At 41.8% G+C, this 18643-nt stretch overlaps 1 protein-coding gene across 1 annotated transcript; it reads left to right on the forward strand.

Annotated features, from left to right (window-relative positions):
- The first annotated feature begins 562 nt into the window (after window positions 1-562).
- LOC126982043 (probable glutamate receptor) lies at window positions 563-12176 on the forward strand. The gene is made up of 10 exons (XM_050833761.1): window positions 563-713; window positions 1927-2146; window positions 7354-7517; window positions 8349-8505; window positions 8893-9138; window positions 9361-9541; window positions 9971-10210; window positions 10363-10538; window positions 11472-11640; window positions 12060-12176. The coding sequence occupies exons 1-10, from the start codon at window positions 563-565 to the stop codon at window positions 12174-12176; spliced, it is 1821 nt and encodes a 606-aa protein (XP_050689718.1).
- Window positions 12177-18643: the final 6467 nt, after the last annotated feature.

Below are 18643 nucleotides of genomic sequence, written 5' to 3' on the forward strand. Positions count from 1 at the left end.
ATGTTAGCATAAACACTTGGGATCAATGCCTTGTAGAATAGAGGCACAGTGCATCATAATTTGTCACGTGAGATATTTTAGAGGGTGCGAGTCGTCACGGCTTCAACAGGCCCTGACCCAATTTTAATGAAAGTAGCTAGCGATCAATGGTAATGTTTGGCATAAGGAACTGCTCCCATTGATCCTCATTTGCTGAACACTGTCTATGCTACGCGGAACTGATCCCAAAATAAATATTTATATACAGATACAGCCCTGCAGTACGCTCTTTTAGCAACACAAATTATTTAGAATTTAGAAATTTCAACCACTGTTACTTCTACATTATACTATATTCATTTATACAGATTTTATATCGGAGAAACGCCAGCCGACTTCGCTGACTTGCATCTCGAGGAGCCCCGGCGGGCGGCATGGACCAGGCTCAAGAAATGTAAATAACGGCGTCAATATAAAATACACTTCCGCCACTAGCGGGGCGGCGCCGACCACCAGCACACTGTAAGATAGGAACACATCCCACCGGCGCTATAAATCTGCACAAAAATATAAGAGCAAGACAATGAGACTCCACCAAAGGTTTGCCGGGACGTGCGTCAACGAACGCCTGTGGTACATGTGTCTATGGGCGAGCGGGCTGTCCTTCAGGTCCATCGCGCGGCGGGCCGGCAGGAGCCACACCACCGTGCGGCGCTGGGTGCGGCACCTCCTTGGTGAGGGCCTACTGCGCGCCAGTGCTGCTGCGGAAAATAATGTCTCCTTTCCGTACTGCATCCCAGGACAAGAGGCCAACGTGTTCCATTACCTCACGTGCCGCCAAATGGAACAAAAGTGTAAATGAATAAGTCTGTACTAGGAGCATTTCGCTGCAAATAGAGAGTTAACAGATAGACAACAGGTAGATAACAGATATAAAACAAGTATAATCAACGCCACGCCAGACACATTTCTCTTCGCACACTGGCTCCAAAGAAAGAACGTTAGCATTTTTTGCATTATCCTACTCGTCACTAAAGGGAGGAAAAGTACAGATGACTGAGTGTGTATCTAGAACACTTCGCTCAGAGAACTCATTGTGGATAACTCTATTGTAGTTGTTGTATGCGTGCTTTCCCTAGCAGGGTGAGCACGGCCACTTTTTATTTAGCTACGTCTGCAGATCTACAGTGTTTTAAGAATGCTTTATAACGAAATTTACAATGCTTTGAAATGTAAAATTCCATAATAGATGTTTGGTACTGAACGGAGACACACAAGTCATTATAACATCTTGCCAAGCACATACATCGCTTCATCACTCGAAGTGTTTAGTAATAAAAATAGTTCCGGGAAGCAGAGGAGCGAAACGAACGAGTCATTTTATGCTCTGAAAATATGGGTAAGTGATGAAAACCTTATAGTGCAATACAGATTAATTAAACGGAGGTGTGTAAAGAGGGGATATGTATATAGTAAAAACTGTGAATATCTCGTATGTTTCATTATCATCGCTTCCATGATCAATAACATCAACAAGGACGTTCTTTTAATGACACGCTATCGTTGATAACTCCAAAGCAAGCAGGGGCCGGGTGCTCAGAACATTGAATCTGGTAGAGAGAAGGACTTAGAGAGGAGGAAGAGTGCACTGACATCAGACAGAAAACCAGATGGAGAGATGAAATGATGGCTTCTTGTTGGGGTAAGAAGGAATACTCTAACATCAGACGGAAATACTCCTTCAATAAGAGAGAACAAGACACCTCTCTGACTAAAAGTGATCAACTTCAGCTCTCTTCAATATTATTTTTAGAAGGGAACAGCATGTTTGGGCTTTCTGTTTCTTTGTTTATCTCTTTTCACCAGTAATCTGCCTAATTTTCCTTATAAAAAAGTATATGGTGGGTATATTATTCTTGACTGCTTCTAATCCTTTCGTTCCAACAGCAATGCGGCTCCTGATCATCACTGTTATCTGGACATTCATTGAGGCCACGGGAAGCCGAGGGATGGGGGCGAGGGCGAGGACGCGGGGCTCTGAGACGCAGGAGCTCGAGGCCGGCGCCGGAGGAGTGGTCGCCGAAGTGGTTCCGCTGCTGAAACTCGCCGCCGGGAAGTGTGACCTGACGCTAGCCGCCCATCGCTACTCCCCTGTGCTGGCGTCAAGGTGGGGAGAGTTAGAGAGAGATATATAGACAGATAGGAAGGTACAAATAAATATATATAGATAGACAGTTATATTTACTGTGAAGGTGGATGATTAAGAGCAAAACAAAAGACCCGCAACACGCTCTACAAAGTAAGTGTAGATGCCAAAGCGAGTGATCAGATAATTATGAACAATAATTCTAAGATAGATAAAGAGATACATAGATAGTTTTTACTGCAAATTAGGTAAGCACAGAGGAAAATAAAGCGACAAAATAACCATAACACGCTAGTTCTGCAATTAGAGATTATAGAAGATGGCAAAATGAGTGATCAGATAAATATAAACAAAAAATTCTTAGCAAAAAAAAAAAAAAAAATATATATATATATATATATATATATATATATATATATATATATATATATATATATATATATATATATATATATATATATATATATATATATATATATATATATATATATCTATATATATATATATATATATATATATATATATATATATATATATATATATATATCTATATTATATCCTGTATATATATATATATATATATATATATATATATATATATATATATATATATATATCTATATATATATATATATAGATATATATACAATCACCTGGTAGCGCGTGATTTGTAAATATTTGCTGGTGACCACTGAGGAAGTCAAGGAAACACGAGAATCCCGAGCGCTTTCGTGTATTACATCTTCAGGGGAAAGATACAGGAGTGAAGAGTACAAGGGCTTATATACAGAAAGAACAACATTGGTCTGGTTCATATATGGCAACTCCGCCTAATCCTTTAGTTTCCTATTTTTATTTAATGGTACTAAATTTATTGACAATTTTTTAAAGTTTTAGTACATTGCATTTCACAGGAAACTAGTCAGTAGTAGAATAATACTTAAAAAATAATCATAAGAATATAAGAAGGTAAACTATTATATTGGTAAAATATATAGGCAGGACTATCAGTTCGTCATCTGACATTTCAGAAATATGGGCGTCGAAAACTTTTAGGGACAAGTGAGGTCAGATGGTGATGCAAGGTGTGTCCTTTTGTTCGTGTATATATGTGTGTGTGTGTGTGTGTGTGTGTGTGTGTGTGTGTGTGTGTGTCAACTTTTTGCAACAATGCCTCAAGGAACAAGTAATGCCGGTGTCCATTCTACCACATCGTATCTTGCGGCTATCTGATCGTCCATTTGATGAGTTCCAGAAAATAATACTAAAGAAGCATATCGACATCACAAAAAACAGAAAAACAGGAAGCTTTTCGCATTGCTAATAAGAAAAAAGTAGCTTTCCAAAGGACTATACCAAGTGACTGGAAACATCATATGCTGAACTATTGTTATCACAAATTGCATCGTGCATGCAGTGACCTTCAATCAAAACTTCAACGGAAGCTGACAAGATTAATCAACAACAGCAAGTGGACCGAAGACTCCAACCCTGACCTGCTTATCAACCTTTCCGGGAAGGAACTTGACGACGACACACGCTGTGCTTTAGGATACGGTATGAGTTTTGTATTTTCAAGCAAAAATGTAGATTATGTAAAAGTGGCGAAATCTATTTGCAAATTAGAAAAACTTAATAATTTATCGGATGATGCCGTAAATATTTGTAAAGGAATAACCTATGCTTCAATGTTTGTGCCATCTACGCCAAACTGTCCAGCTCGTTTCACGAAAGCAATCAAGAAACTCAAACGCAATAATGATATCCACATAACAACAGCAGATAAGTCTAAAGCACTAGTCATTTTGAATAAGGAGGATTATTTTACAAAGATGCATGATATCTTAAATGATGATACCACATATAGTTAGCTTAGAAGCAATCCTATAAATAATGTCAACGCCAACTTTAATAAGAAAATCAATAGCTTTTTTAAAAAACAAGACAACCTTATCAAAGAATTCACGTCCTTGTCACCATCTCTTCCATACATGTATGGCCTAATTAAGACCCATAAACCTAATAACCCCATAAGGCCAATAATAAGTTATATTGGAGCCGCTTCATATAAACTATCAAAATGGCTCGTAAAAGTGTTAACCCCTTTAGTAGGCACTATCTCACAATCCAATAAAAAAAAAATGTAGATCTAATTGAAAAACTGAGTAGTTTGCATACCCCCATTGATTTTAAGCTTGTCAGCTTTGATGTGACATCCCTTTTTACGAAAGCTCCGGTTGATGACTTACTTACTTACCTCTATGACGCCCTTGACAACATCACTTTACCTTTGCCTAAAAGCGACATTATAGAACTTATAAAATTGTGCATAAAAGATTGCAAATTTGAATTTAATGGGAAATATTACGCTAAAAAATTCGGCATGGCAATGGGGAATCCGCTGTCACCTGTTCTTAGCAATTTATATATGGAATTTTTTGAAAACAAATTACTTAAAAATATTTTACCAGCAAATGTTACATGGTTCCGTTATGTTGACGACGTCTTGTGTCTTTGGCCCTGTAACACAGACTTGACCTCCTTCCTACCCTTACTGAACAACCTGACACCTTCTATACAGTTGAAACAGAAAACAATTTAAAGTTACCGTTCCTTGATGTACTTATCCAAAGAGTAGACAGGCAATTTAAATTTAGCGTTTATATAAAACCCACAAACAATGAGTCTTATATTCACTATTATTCAGCCCACCCATTAAATGTAAAAAAATCTGTTTTTTCTTCGATGTTTTTACGAGCATTACGGATTTGTAGCCCTGAGTTTTTGCATGATGAAATTAAAACTATTTACAAGACAGCTACAAAACTAAAATATCCGACTCATGTGGTTGATAAATCTTTTAATATTGCCAAAAGAACTTTCAACTAAACTCTCCAATCACCCCACCAAAAATAGAAAATGTTATCGTTTTGCCATACCATGAAAATTTTACAAACATTCCCCAACTATGTAGACCATTTAATATAAACGTTGTGTTCAGTAACTCATATAACCTTAAAAAGATGCTCATAAAAAACTCACCTATCAGTTCTGACGCTTGTATATATAAAATCCCGTGTAAGGACTGCGATAAATTTTACATAGGCCAAACAGGAAAATCGTTGGAAACAAGAATAAAACAACACAAATATAGTGTAAAAACGGCACAGGAATCCAATGCACTGTTCGTTCATTTAAGAGACAACAACCATTGTATAGATTGGTCCAATGCGTCCTCCATAGTAGCTTGTAAATCTTATATAAATAGAAATATCATAGAATCAGCACTGATAAAAAAACAGAAAGTTCTAACATCAACCAAAGTAGCGGCATATACAAGTTAGATTGCTTAATGATTGAAAATATCTTTAAAACGTTCCTAATGTAAAAAACAGTTACTCAATGCAACACACACACACACACACACACACACACACACACACACACACACACGCACGCACGCACACACACACACACACACACACACACACACACACACACACACACACACACACACACACACACATATGCACCTCACCTTCAAACACACACATACAGATTTACCTACAAACTGACACACCTGGGATCAACACCTGACCTCACTTGACCTCAGAGGCTTTTCGTTTTATGACCTCTATAATCCCTTGATTAGGTTACGCCCAAACTTTTCCCACTGTCATCTGCACCAGGATATCATTTCACCATTTCTCTGTTTCGTTGTTTTTATTTATTATTTATTTAATAATTTTATTTTATTTTATTTGTATTTGTTTGTTTTGTATGTTTATATGTATGTTTTGTAGAATCCACATTGATCACTAAGTTACTGTATACACAAAAGCTGTTAAAATGATATTTGATTTACTAAAACTGTGGTATGTTCCGAATGTGAAACACACACACACACACACACACACACACACACACACACACACACACACACACACACATACACACGAACAAAAGGACACACCTTGGATCACCATCTGACCTCACTTGTCCCTAAAAGTTTTCGACGCCCATATTTCTGAAATGTCAGATGACGAACTGATAGTCCTGCCTATATAATTTACCAATTTAACATTTTACCTTCTTATATTCTTATGATTATTTTTTTAAGTATTATTCTACTACTGACTAGTTTCCTGTGAAATGCAATGTACTAAAACTTTAAAAAACTGTCAATAAATTATGTACCCTTAAATAAAAATAGGAAATTAAAGGATTAGGCGGAGTTGCCATATATGAATCAGACCAATGTTGTTCTTTCTGTATATAAGCCCTTGTACTCTTCACTCCTGTATCTTTCCCCTGAAGATGTAATACACGAAAGCGCTCGGGATTCTCGTGTTTCCCTGACTTCCTCAGTGGTCACCAAAAAAAAAAAAAAAAATATATATATATATATATAAATATATATATATATATATATATATATATATATATATATATATATATATATATATACACAGATTAACAATGCAGAAAATAGCCCCCACCACATAGGATCTACAAAAAAAATTATAGAAGACACCAAAGCGAGTGGTCAGATGCATATTAACAATAATTCTCTCAGGCTCTTGCGAGTTAGCGGAGCAGTGACAGTCGTGGGTTTGAATAGCCAAGTCGGGCCGACGTGCCAGCCTTCAGAGAGCCTAGCAGGGGATGGCGGGGGAACACGTGGCAGGGAGTCTCGAGGGGAGCTGGCGGGGCAGAGCAAGGCGAAGTGCAGAGTCGTTGTCTTGGACGCCGTGACTGGCAACACTTCTTTGTCTGACTGGTAGGACGAAACGATCCAAGTCAGTTCACTAATTCGTCTTCCACAAGTCTTAAGCACATCATGATTTACAAAGTGTTTACTACTCAAAATAGGAATCAGAATATCAATTTTCCTCAAAGCTAAGACAATCTAAATAAACATCAAACTTAGGTCTTCAGTACAGTGCTATTTAGTTACGAAGATGATATTTTACAGGTTTTAAGAACATCATAACTTGCAGTGTCTACCACCCGAAATAGGAATCAGAATATCAAATTTATTCAGTTTTAAGACATACAAATATAAAACTTGCGTGTTCCTTATACTGTATAGTTATTAAGATAATGAACGTGTGGGGGGAAGGGTATTTGACAGCCATTCATCAGAAACAAATATAAAAAATATGATGAGTTTGAGCATCCTCGCCCTGCCAGTCAGCCTCCCGTCCCGACCCCGCGTATCACCGCAGGTTTCTGTCGTCGTCAGTGTTGTGGCTGCGGCCTGAGATGCGTCTGGTGGTCGTGGGTCACCTGGACGCCTTGCACAGTCTTGTCAGCCACCGCGCTCTCCGCAACACTGATCACGTGATATTCATAGCCCTGCGTGGCAGGAGTCACTGGGTCTTCAAAGAAGGTGATGTTAACTTTGCATTGAACGGACAGACTATGGAGGACATGTTATTTAACGCAGATATATAAAATATAACGTTCAGGATTCCTAAATTAAGGAGTATATTGTTACAGTCTCCAAATCAGTTTACTACAGCACTTTATATTACGCAAACTGCACATAGTATAACGTATTGGATTACCAAGTGAATGATTTCTCGTATATGCTCAGGAATAATTTGTTACAGTTTCAAATCAGTTTAGAGAAGCACTTTATATTACGCCAGTCACTGGAGATTATTGATTGTGATAATACGTGTTAATGAAGGCATTGCTTTGGCCTCAACGCAGCGTGGTCTCGTTGCAAAATGTCTCGATGCAAGTTTTTCGTTTAACTAATATACTTATTTGCGTGTTTAACTGGCAGGACGTGGTGATGGAGTGGCGATATACCGACGCTGTCTGTACTGTAACGAAGGCGACGTGGGCATAGTGAAGCTGTACCCCAAGAGCCTGCAGTCTGGTGCGGCGGCAAGGGACCAGTTGCTGTTTCCCGGTGCGGTTGTCAAACATTCAAGCCAAAGCAAACATCCAGTGAAGAGTTTGATATATGAGTCGGGGGAGGGAGGGTTTATGTGTGTGCCTCCTAGAATTGCTGTTCAAAATATTCACTCATCTATTCCATGAATAATTCCTAGAACACCCTTACTTTTATCACTAATTTTCCTCCCTCCTATGAAAAATTCCTTCACGGCTAGATATTCAAGATATTTCTTAATCTGCATCTGATATGCCCTTGTTGCACCAGTATTCTAAAACAAAGTCTCATCCAAAATAACAACTTCCTTCCTCGCAGACGACGCTGAGGGCTTCCATGGCCACAGGTTCCGGGTGGTGGGCATGGAGTACTTCCCGTACATCAGTTACACGCGGCAGGAGAGCGGTGCCCTGCGCCTCACCGACTCCCTCAACACGCGCATGATCACCCACCTGGCGGAGCTCCTAAACTTTACGTAGGCATTTCTTCTGCACATTTTCTTTTGTTTTCTCAGTGTAGATTTCGGGAAAAAGACAAACAATGACGGAAGTGACCGCAACACACTGGTCCCATATAAGGTATACATAAAATGCCAAGATTGATCGTTTTTTTGTTAAAAGGATGTCTTGACACTCTTAATGAAAGAGTTTGAGTCAGTGGCTACTTGACTTTACCCAACACATGCTCAGCCGATTGATTTAGTTGAGGCATTCTGGACCACCAGTGTTGATCTCTGCCCTCAAATGCACCAGGGTATGGTTGTTCGAGATGGTTCTTCGAAATTACTCAGGAAATTCCGTGAAATTGTAGGAAAAGGTGTATCGCTTATCTATATGACCACCTTAATTGCTACTGTCGACAGGTACGAGGTGAAGGAGCCAGACGACAGCCAGTGGGGGCTTGAGGCTGATGGGGGCAACTGGACCGGTATTGTAGGCACCCTCCAGCACGAGAAGGCGGACTTTTCAATGGACCTCACTCTGACGCACCAAAGAGCGGCTGTGGTGGACTTCTGTAGGGTATACATCGACGAGAACTTGGTCATTTTGTCCTTGAAGCCTCGGCCTCCACCTGAGTATTTATCGCTCATCAGGCCTTTTGAAAGTAAGTGGTGCAGCTATTCATGACATCTTTCGTATTAGTATGAAACGTGACCAGCCCTAATAATGAAGTTTGGGGCACTAGATGACATTGTTAATCTTAAGATGGTAGCCTTGCAAACACCTGTATGATCGATCGAGTCGTATGTTCGACCACTTTGCCGTGGAAATTTTGTGAAGACTCCTGCTGTACACTCTACACTCAAGGACAATGCGTTGTTCCCAGCCAGGGTGTGGGTCACGACCATGGTAAGCGTGATGGTGTGGGGTGTGACGCTGTGGCTGCTGCTCAGAATAAGACATCGAACATCCAAAGGGCGTCGTTTTGATCTTAAATCGGCACTTTTCTACAGCTGGGGGCTCCTTCTGGAGGACAAACCCAACGAGCCTCCGGACAACCCCACGGGCCAGGCAAGTCTGTTTAGACCAATGTCCTTCATCCTTTCTCTAAGACATCCGCAACTCTTCCTTCTATTACTACCGTAATGGCTCGAGACGCGGATAATTACTCCAAAAGACCCTAATTCACGGGGTGCCTTTTGGACAAAACTACTAATACGGGGTACCTATTCGATCGACGTTAGTGTCCGTCTTCCGTCTCGGGGGCCCGGGTTCGAATCCCGGGCGGAAGGCTGGGAGAAGGATTTATTCTCCCGACTAGATCAATATCTCATGTGCTTCGAAAAGTGGAAATAAGCCCACTACACTGGTGGCAACGGTGGGATACTATTACTACAACTATTGCTATGACCACCATTTCCTAGTAATATTTACGTGACAATAAGGGCTGTAAGGTTTTCAGCGAAGAAGAAAATGTGCATATTGTTTAATCTGTCACAGGTTCTGGTAGGAGTGTGGCTCCTCGCTTGCTTGATTCTGAGAGCCATCTACGTGTCCTCCCTCATCTCGCACCTGGTCAAGGGCGGAGAGTCTCCCGTCATCAACACGATCGAGGAAATGGTGAAGAGTGGACAGCATGAAGACAGGCAGTGGGGGACGGTCGACATGAGCGGGGCGATCAATTCCTTCTTCAGCACCAGCACCAACCCGGCCTTCCATGTGGCGTTTAAGTTCATGCAGGTGTGATATAGGTGTGACTTGAGGAACCATGAATACCTAACACGGTCCAAATCTATACATAACATAACGTCTCTAAACGTGCACATGCACCAAACTTTCATCAAATTAGTGCTTGCGGCCTCGTGCCTCTAAAGGGCTCGTTCTGCTTTCAGACCATGGGACCGGAGGAGGGCACGTCCAGAGTGTTGGCGGGGGAGTTTTCGTACATTCTCAACTACTACGCCATCAGGGTCCAGCTGGCCACGCACCGCGGGGCATCGGCCGACATCCCTGTCCACATCAGCACCACGAAGTACCCGCTCTTCCCCGGCAACGGTTGGGCCTTTAGGTGCATCTATATATACTCAGTTACTTATATATATATATATATATATATATATATATATATATATATATATATATATATATATATATATATATATATATATATATATATATTTGTTTATTTATCTATCTAGGTCTGCTGCTATTGCTTTCAGTATGTTGTATATATAACTTGCGGTGGCAGGGGCAGGAGCGGGTGAGTCTACAAAAGGGGCCAGTATGATCTCGTCCAGAGGCTCGTAAAGGTTCCCTGTTCGACGAGCAGGGTTCGGAGAAGGAGGCGTAGGCATACGAGCTTCAGCTGTATCATGGCCAGTTACATTGCATGTCTAGAAGCCGTTGGACCAGTCAGAGCGGTGCGGAAGCGCTAGGTTGTCGCTTCTTCAATAAATCGCCTCTGGCTGGGTGCAGAGCTGACCTGAGGAACTTTGATTTTCTCACGCCGCAGTGCAACAAGATGCAACAAGCCAAAAACAAGATTGCCTCAGAGGGTAGAACCACAGCTATCTATGTCCTATATATTTCTTATGAGCCAATGCAAGATGGCGCCACTATAAACACTCGCCTGTGCCAGAACGGGCTGGGCCGACCATCAGGACCTACCGGAAAGAAGCCTTGGACCGACCATCAGGATCCACCGGGAAGAAGCCTACCGGCGCAATAGGCTGCAATGTAAAAAAAAAAAAAAAAAAAAAAAATACAATAGCACCTCGGAGGGTAGAACTAGATGTTTCAATAGTGATCATAGCACGTTATCTCTATAACCGCGCTAGTAATCTGAATCCCAGTGCGCATTTAGATGTAAGGGAAAGTGTTACTGGTATTATAATCTTATGTTTATGTTGCCGTTCCTAATAGTTACATCTTTTTGTGGTAGTCTGTCACTGGGTCACTACAAAGGACTCATCACTTAGGCTCCTTGGTCCCCCCCACACAGGCGCGGCACACCCTTCCTCTCGCGCTTCAACCTGGCCATACAGCGGCTCCTGGACGCAGGCCTCATCGACTACTGGATGGACGACGTCATCAAAACCTACGTCATCACCAAGCGGCTGCAGGACAGTGGCTCCTCGCGGGACGGGAAACTTCATTCGTCTATTGCGGAGGTATATTTAGTGGGTGGGTGGGGGGGGGGGGGGATTATCTATCAATATCATTGTTTATTTAGTCTTTTCATCTTGCATTTTTTCTTCATTCTCTCTCTTCGTGTTTCCATACACTCTCGGCCACCTTCTCTCTTCCGTTCTTTCTGTATTAATTCCAACTATCTTCTTTGTTTGCTTTCTTCATCTTTCTTTCTTTTCCTACTTCAAGCTCTTCTTTCCTCCATCTTTCTCTCGTTCTTTTCTTTCTCACTTCATTATTTTTTCCTTCGCTCTGTCTTTTCTTATGACGCCAGAAAACAAACTATAAAGAAAGAACGACCCCAACATATCCTCCACCAAAGCGAACAGCGACTCAGGCAACATCTCACGACACTTCTCCCTGCAGACCATCACCCTCTCGTCTTGCCTCGCCCCTGCAGGATGCACGCGGCCAGGTGGTGCTGGGGCTGCGTCACCTGCAAGTCACCTTCTACATCCTGTTCGTGGGCCACGCTGCCGGGACACTTTCCTTCCTTGCTGAGAGCTCGCTAACATGACCTCCCTCACCACCGACCGACCTATGTGTTGTTAGCGTTCTTTTACATTGAATTACATATGAAGTCCTTGTTTTTTGTTTTTTTTCCTTTTAGCTCCATCTTTTATTCAAGACGGAAGGTATGAAAGTTTTGCGCGCACAAGGGTCCTGTCTCGATACATTAATGGACCCCTTACTTGAAGCCTTCCTTTCCTTTATTCTCTCTCTTCCTACTATCTGTCTATTTATCTATCTGTCTATCTATATATCTATCTATATCAATCTATATCTATACAAAAAGATGACGAGGAACAGTAAATCTACAGGAGGCCACGAGTTCCACAAAGAAACACAAAGGAAGAACAAACAACAGCAGACCTGCTGGTCCTTACGAGGCTGTTTGTGACAAGCTACACTAACATGTCATCAAAGGTGGAAGATGAAGGACAGCAAAGGCGAAGGCTCCTCCCCACCCTCCCATCCCTCCAGCCTAAGCTGGCAGGAAAGGAAAAAAAAACATGCAGCATGGAAAAACTGCATGGAAATTATGTACGAAAGAGGAAAGAACTATCATTACTGCTACCAATAACCGGGCGATAAACGCGGACAAGGACACCAGTATTCGAAAGAACTTAACGTTATTACGACAATGAGTAATATCTTAGTTGCTGGTTGGATTCAAAATACTTGTCTAATCTATTCTTGAAGGCCGTAACTGTTGTACTAACAACATCACAGGGTAGACAGTTCCAAACATTAACAACTCGATTGAAGAAGAAGTGTTTAGCTTCGTGCGACGAGAATCTTTTACCACTTATCTTCAAATTGTGATTTCTTCTTGTTCTATTTGATCGATCAATTGTAAAGTAATCTTCCGCATTAATATCACTGAATCCTTTAAACATTTTAAACACTTCTATTAGATCGCCTCGTATTCTTCGTTTTGATAGGCTGAATAAATTTACTTCTTTAAGCCTTTGTTCATATGATAAATTTCTCAACCTAGGAATCATCTTTGTTACTCTTCGTTGAACCCGTTCCAACTTTTCTGTCTTTTCAGTAATAGGGAGACCAAAACTGTACACAGTACTCTAGACGGGGTCGAACCAACGACTTATACAGTTTTAATATTACTTTTTCCGATTTATTATTAAAGACTCGTCCGATGAAGCCAACCAATTTGTTTGCAGTTTTAACTACCTCTGAACAATGCTGACCGGGCTTTAAATCGCTTGATATAGTGATTCCAAGATCCTTTTCTTTACTTACTGCAGGAAGTTGTTTGCCATTCATTACGTACCGAACGCGATTGTTATTTTTTCCAATGTGCAACACTTTACATTTGTCAACGTTAAATTTCATTTGCCATTGATTGGCCCAACGTGCAAGTCGATCTAGATCTGATTGTAAAGCTTCTTCGTCGAGTGTCGCAGTTACTTTACTAGCAATTTTTGTGTCATCAGCAAATTTTGATACTTTGCAAATGATCGATATCATTAACATAAATTAAGAAGAGCATGGGCCAAGTACTGATCCTTGAGGTACGCCGCTTTTGACGTCGAGCCAGTTAGATGTAACACCGTTTAGAACTACTCTCTGTTTCCGCTCAGAGAGCCAGTCCGCAAGCCAATTGTGAATGTTACCCGAGATACCGTGCGCCAATAGTTTGCTGAGCAATGATATCTACTGATCTGCTTTCATCGAAGACCTCAAAAATATAATGAAAAAAATGAAGTAAGTTAGTTAAACACGAACGTTTACTACGGAAGCCATGTTGCGAATTATTCATTATATTATTTTCTTCGAAGAATTTCACCATATTGTCGCGAATGATAGTCTCCATTAATTTACAAACAATCGATGTCAGGCTAATTGGTCGATGGTCTCCTGGATGAGACTTGTCCCCCTTTTTGAAGAAGACGAGCGCCGCAGCGTGCCCCAGGGAGAGCATGTAGAAGATGGCCTGGACGTGGAGCACTCCCAAGGCGGCGCTTCCTTGGGCAGCCTGAGGAAGGGAAATGAGGAAAACAGTAAATACCGGGCGTCACCAAGACTAGGAATATATTTAGGAAAACTCGCAGGCACTATGATGAACACCGGCCTTAGATATGAAGCACGAGCATCATCCTCCCGAAACACATCCCATTAACCATTTGAATGTAAGAAGAATCGAAACAAAAGTGGATAAAAAAAATGGGAAGAAAGCCTTTGTCAATCATAACACAGGTAGACTAGACAAGCAGGGAGACATGTGATGTTACTGAGTGAAAGGAAGCAATGAGAGGAATGAAGAAGAAGAGAGAGAGAGAGAGAGAGAGAGAGAGAGAGAGAGAGAGAGAGAGGAGGGGGGGGGGGTCACTATCAACACCCCTATCACCACCACCATCACCACGATCATCACCATTATCACCAAAATCACCACCACTCGCCACTATTTCCCATTCCAGGCTGAAATCAGCACCAAAGCATCACCGGACGTCCTCACCACACACCAACAAACACACAAACTAACGCAGGACGAGAGGAAACGATCTCGAACCCAAGATCACCAAGAACAAGCGATCGAAACCTTTATACGGGACACTGAACGCTATTTGAAACTCTTTACCTCCACCTGGGATGCTTAGACACCACAGCTGCGAACCATGAGGGGTGTTGACATGGTAGTTGTTTTGATGGTGGTGCTGGTGCTGGTGGTCGCTGCAGATGAGGATAGTGAGGAGCGCGTGATAGTGTGTTCCCAACGAGACTTTCAACACACCATCACGAATATTTGTAGAAGCAGAAGACGAAGAACTGTTTGGTCGTCCTCTTCATCTTCTGTCCCATCCTCTTCCTCCTCCTCTTCATTTCTATTTTCGTTTTTTTTCCTCTTCTTCCTCCTCTTCTTCTTTCTCCTCGTCAACTTCTTTCCCTTCTCTTGACTCTTCTTCCTATTTCTCTTCGTCTTTACCAGCCTCCTCCTCCTCCTCCTCCTCTTCCTCCTCCTCCGCCTTGAGAGAGAGAGAGAGAGAGAGAGAGAGAGAGAGAGAGAGAGAGAGAGAGAGAGAGAGAGAGAGAGAGAGAGAGAGAGAGAGAGAGAGAGAGAGACCACACAAACTTGGCCTCCGTCCAAACTCTGAACACTTTCAAAGTCACAATCCCAAAAAAGACGAAAATAAATAAAAATGTGAAGAAAAATATAAAAAAAGACAAATATAGATAAGATTTTTTTTACGGTTTTTGTTTTCTTCTTCCTCCTTCTTTTATTCGATCTGACACCGGAAACTGGAAAGTAGTAAGGAGAAGTTTGAATTATTTACCTAAATATATATATTAGCCATAAAATGACTCAATAAAAATAAAAACAACAACATTAAAACGGAGTAGACTTGCCATACATACATACATGCATACATACATCCACTGTTTGCACGCAGGTATGTATGTGTGGCAGTAGCAACCTTTATTTTTACTTGTTGTTCCTTTGTTACCATAAAGAAAAAAAGCAAGCATAGGTACGACAGTTTTAAGGGCTAGGTGCACGACTATAAAAGGACGGGAGCTGCGAGCATGGAGTCACTGGTCACCTTTGCTTCGACACGGGCGGACTGGTGCCGCCCCCACTTCCAGGGTGAGTAATAGCCGCACAGAGGGCACCACACGCCCCGAACACCCTCATGGATAGAACACCTTGTAGAAGGGCACAGTAATGCCATAAACTCTCGAGGACTTGACGGTCAAAACTCTTTGGTTATGATGGCGGTGAAGTAATATCAGCACCCTTAGCTGCTACTCCAGCTATTAATGGAAGTGAAAAAAAGTTATAGAGTTCATAACTTTCCATAGGTAATGATGAAGGAGATGACGTCTGGTAGGGCTGGATAAATACGTTCACGATTACAATTGATCCTCATTTGCTGAACACTGTGTAAGCAACGCTGAACTGATCCCCAACAAATACTTTTACAGATACAGCCCTGTAGTACGCTTCTTTAGCAACACAAATTATTTAGAATTTAGAAAATTCATCTACTGTTGCTTCTACATTATACTATATTTATTTGTACAGATTTTATATCGGAGAAACGCCAGCCGACTTCGCTGACTAGCATCTCAAGGAGCCCCGGCGGGCGGCATGGACCAGGCTCAAGAAATGTAAACAACGGCGTCACTATAAAAATCCACTTCAGCCGCTAGCGGGGCGGCGCCCACCACCAGCATACTATAAGACAAACACATCCTCCCCGCGCTATAAATCTGCACAAAAAAAATAAGAACAAGACAATGAGACTCCACCAGAGTTTTGCCGAGACGTGCGTCAACGAACGCCTGTGGTACATATGTCTATGGGCGGGCGGGCTGTCCTTCAGGTCCATCGCGCGGCGTGCCGGCAGGAGCCCCACCACGGTGCGGCGCTGGGTGCGGCGCCTCCTGGGAGAGGGCGTCCTGGGCGCCGGTGCTGCTGCGGAAAATGTCTCCTTTCCGTACTGCCTCTCAAGACAAGAGGCCAACGTGTTCCATTACCTCACGTGCCGCCAAATGGAGGAAAAATGTGAATGGATAAGTCTGTACTTGGAACATCTCGCTGCAAATAGATAGTTAACAGATAGACGACAGGTAGATAACATATATAAAACAAGTATAATCAACGTCACGCCAGACACAGTTCTCTTCGTGCACTGCCTAAAAAAAAAAGGACGTTAGCATGTCTGTATCATCCTACTCGTCGCAAAAGGGAAGAAAAGTGCAAACGAATGAGTTTCCATTTAGAAGGCTTGACTCACAACACTCATTGTGGATAACTCTTTTGTTGTTGCATGATTGCTCCCACCCCGCGGGGTGAGTACGGACATATTTTGTTTAGCTACGCCTTCAGATCTAGTGTTTTAAAAATCCTTTATAACGAAATTTACAATGTTCTGAAATGTAAAATTCCATAATAGACGTTTGGTACTGAACGGAAACACACAAGTCATTATAACACCTTGCCACGCACAGACATCGCTTCAGCACTAAAATTGTGTAGTTTTAAAATATAGATTCCATTAAGTTGAGCAACGAAACGAAACGAATCATTTTATGCTCTGAAAATATTGGTAAGCATGAAAACCCTATAGTGCAATGCAAACTAATCAAATGGAGGTGTGTAAAGAGGGCAAATGTATATAGTAAAAATTATGAATATCTCACATGTTTCATTATCATCGTTTGCATGATTAATAACATCAACAAGGACATTCTTTAAATGACACGGTGTCGTTGAGAACTCCAAAGCGAGCAGGGGCCGGGCACTCAGAACTCCCTTCGACTGTCTGAACCTGATGGAGAGATGGAATTAGAGAGGAGGAGGAGTGCACTAACATTAGACGGAGAACCATACGGAGTAATTAAATAATAACTTTGTTGGAGCAGGATGGAATACTCTAACATCAGACAGAAATACTCGTTCAGTAAGATAATACAAGACACCTCTCTGACCAAAAGTGATCAATTCCAGTTTTCTTCTGTAATATTTTTTAAGGGAGCAGCGTGTTCGGGCTCTCCGTTTTATTTTTTTCTTATTTTACCTCTAAACATGCCTCTTTCCGTATATAAAAGCATATGATGAGACTATTCTTGGTGACTGGTTCTAAACCTTTTGTTCCTACAGCAATGCGGCTCCTGATCATCACTGTTATCTGGACATTTATTGAGGTCACGGAAAGCCGAGGGTTTGGGGCGAGAGCGAGGACGCGGGGCTCTGAGACACACGAGCTTGAGGCGGGCACCGGGGGAGTGGTCGCCGACGTGGTTCCGCTGCTGAGACTCACCGCCGGGAAGTGTGACCTGACGCTGGCCGCCCACCGCTACTCCCCTGTGCTGGCGTCAAGGTGGGGAGAGTTAGATATAAATATTGACAGGTCTAGATAGGAATAAACAGAAAGATAGGTATAGACAGATAGTAAATCATAGAGGCAGATAGATCGTTCTTTTTACTGCAAAGGAAGAAGGGAGAAAGCAAAACAAAGCAAAAAAAGTGCCCTTGATAGTCTTACAAAAAATACATAAGATGCCAGAGCGAACTGTCAAATAAATATAAGCAATAATTCCTAGATATTAAGACAAAGACAGATATATCACAATAGAATGACAATGCAGAAAAGTCCCACAAGTGGCTGCTTATAGAAGTTATTATAGAAGATTACAGATGTTATGATAAAAGGCACCAAAACGAGTGATCAAATCTAAACAATAACTCTCCAGGCTCTTGCGAGATGGCGGAGCAGTGACAGTCGTGAGTTTGACTAGCCAAGGCGGACCGACGTGGCAGCCTTCAGAGAGCCTAGCAACGGATGGCAGGGAAACACATGGCAGGGCGTCTCACAAGGAACTGGCGGGTCAGAGCAAGGCGAAGTGCAGAGCCGTTGTCCTGGACGCCGTGACTGGCAACATTTCTCTGTCAGACTGGTAGGATGCAACGATCCGAGGCAATTCATGAGTTCATCTTCCATAAATTTTAAGCACATG

This window comes from Eriocheir sinensis, chromosome 50 (assembly GCF_024679095.1).
Source record: "Eriocheir sinensis breed Jianghai 21 chromosome 50, ASM2467909v1, whole genome shotgun sequence".
Classification (NCBI taxonomy): domain Eukaryota; kingdom Metazoa; phylum Arthropoda; class Malacostraca; order Decapoda; family Varunidae; genus Eriocheir; species Eriocheir sinensis.

What these genes read in the sequence shown, in the direction of transcription:
- LOC126982043 (XM_050833761.1), top strand. Translation starts at nt 563, where the DNA reads ATGAGACTCCACCAAAGGTTTGCCGGGACGTGCGTCAACGAACGCCTG. An exon ending in GCGGAGCTCCTAAACTTTAC is followed by an intron (nt 8,506 to 8,892) that starts GTAGGCATTTCT and finishes TACTGTCGACAG; the next exon opens with GTACGAGGTGAAGGAGCCAG. An exon ending in TTCATTCGTCTATTGCGGAG is followed by an intron (nt 11,641 to 12,059) that starts GTATATTTAGTG and finishes TCGCCCCTGCAG; the next exon opens with GATGCACGCGGCCAGGTGGT.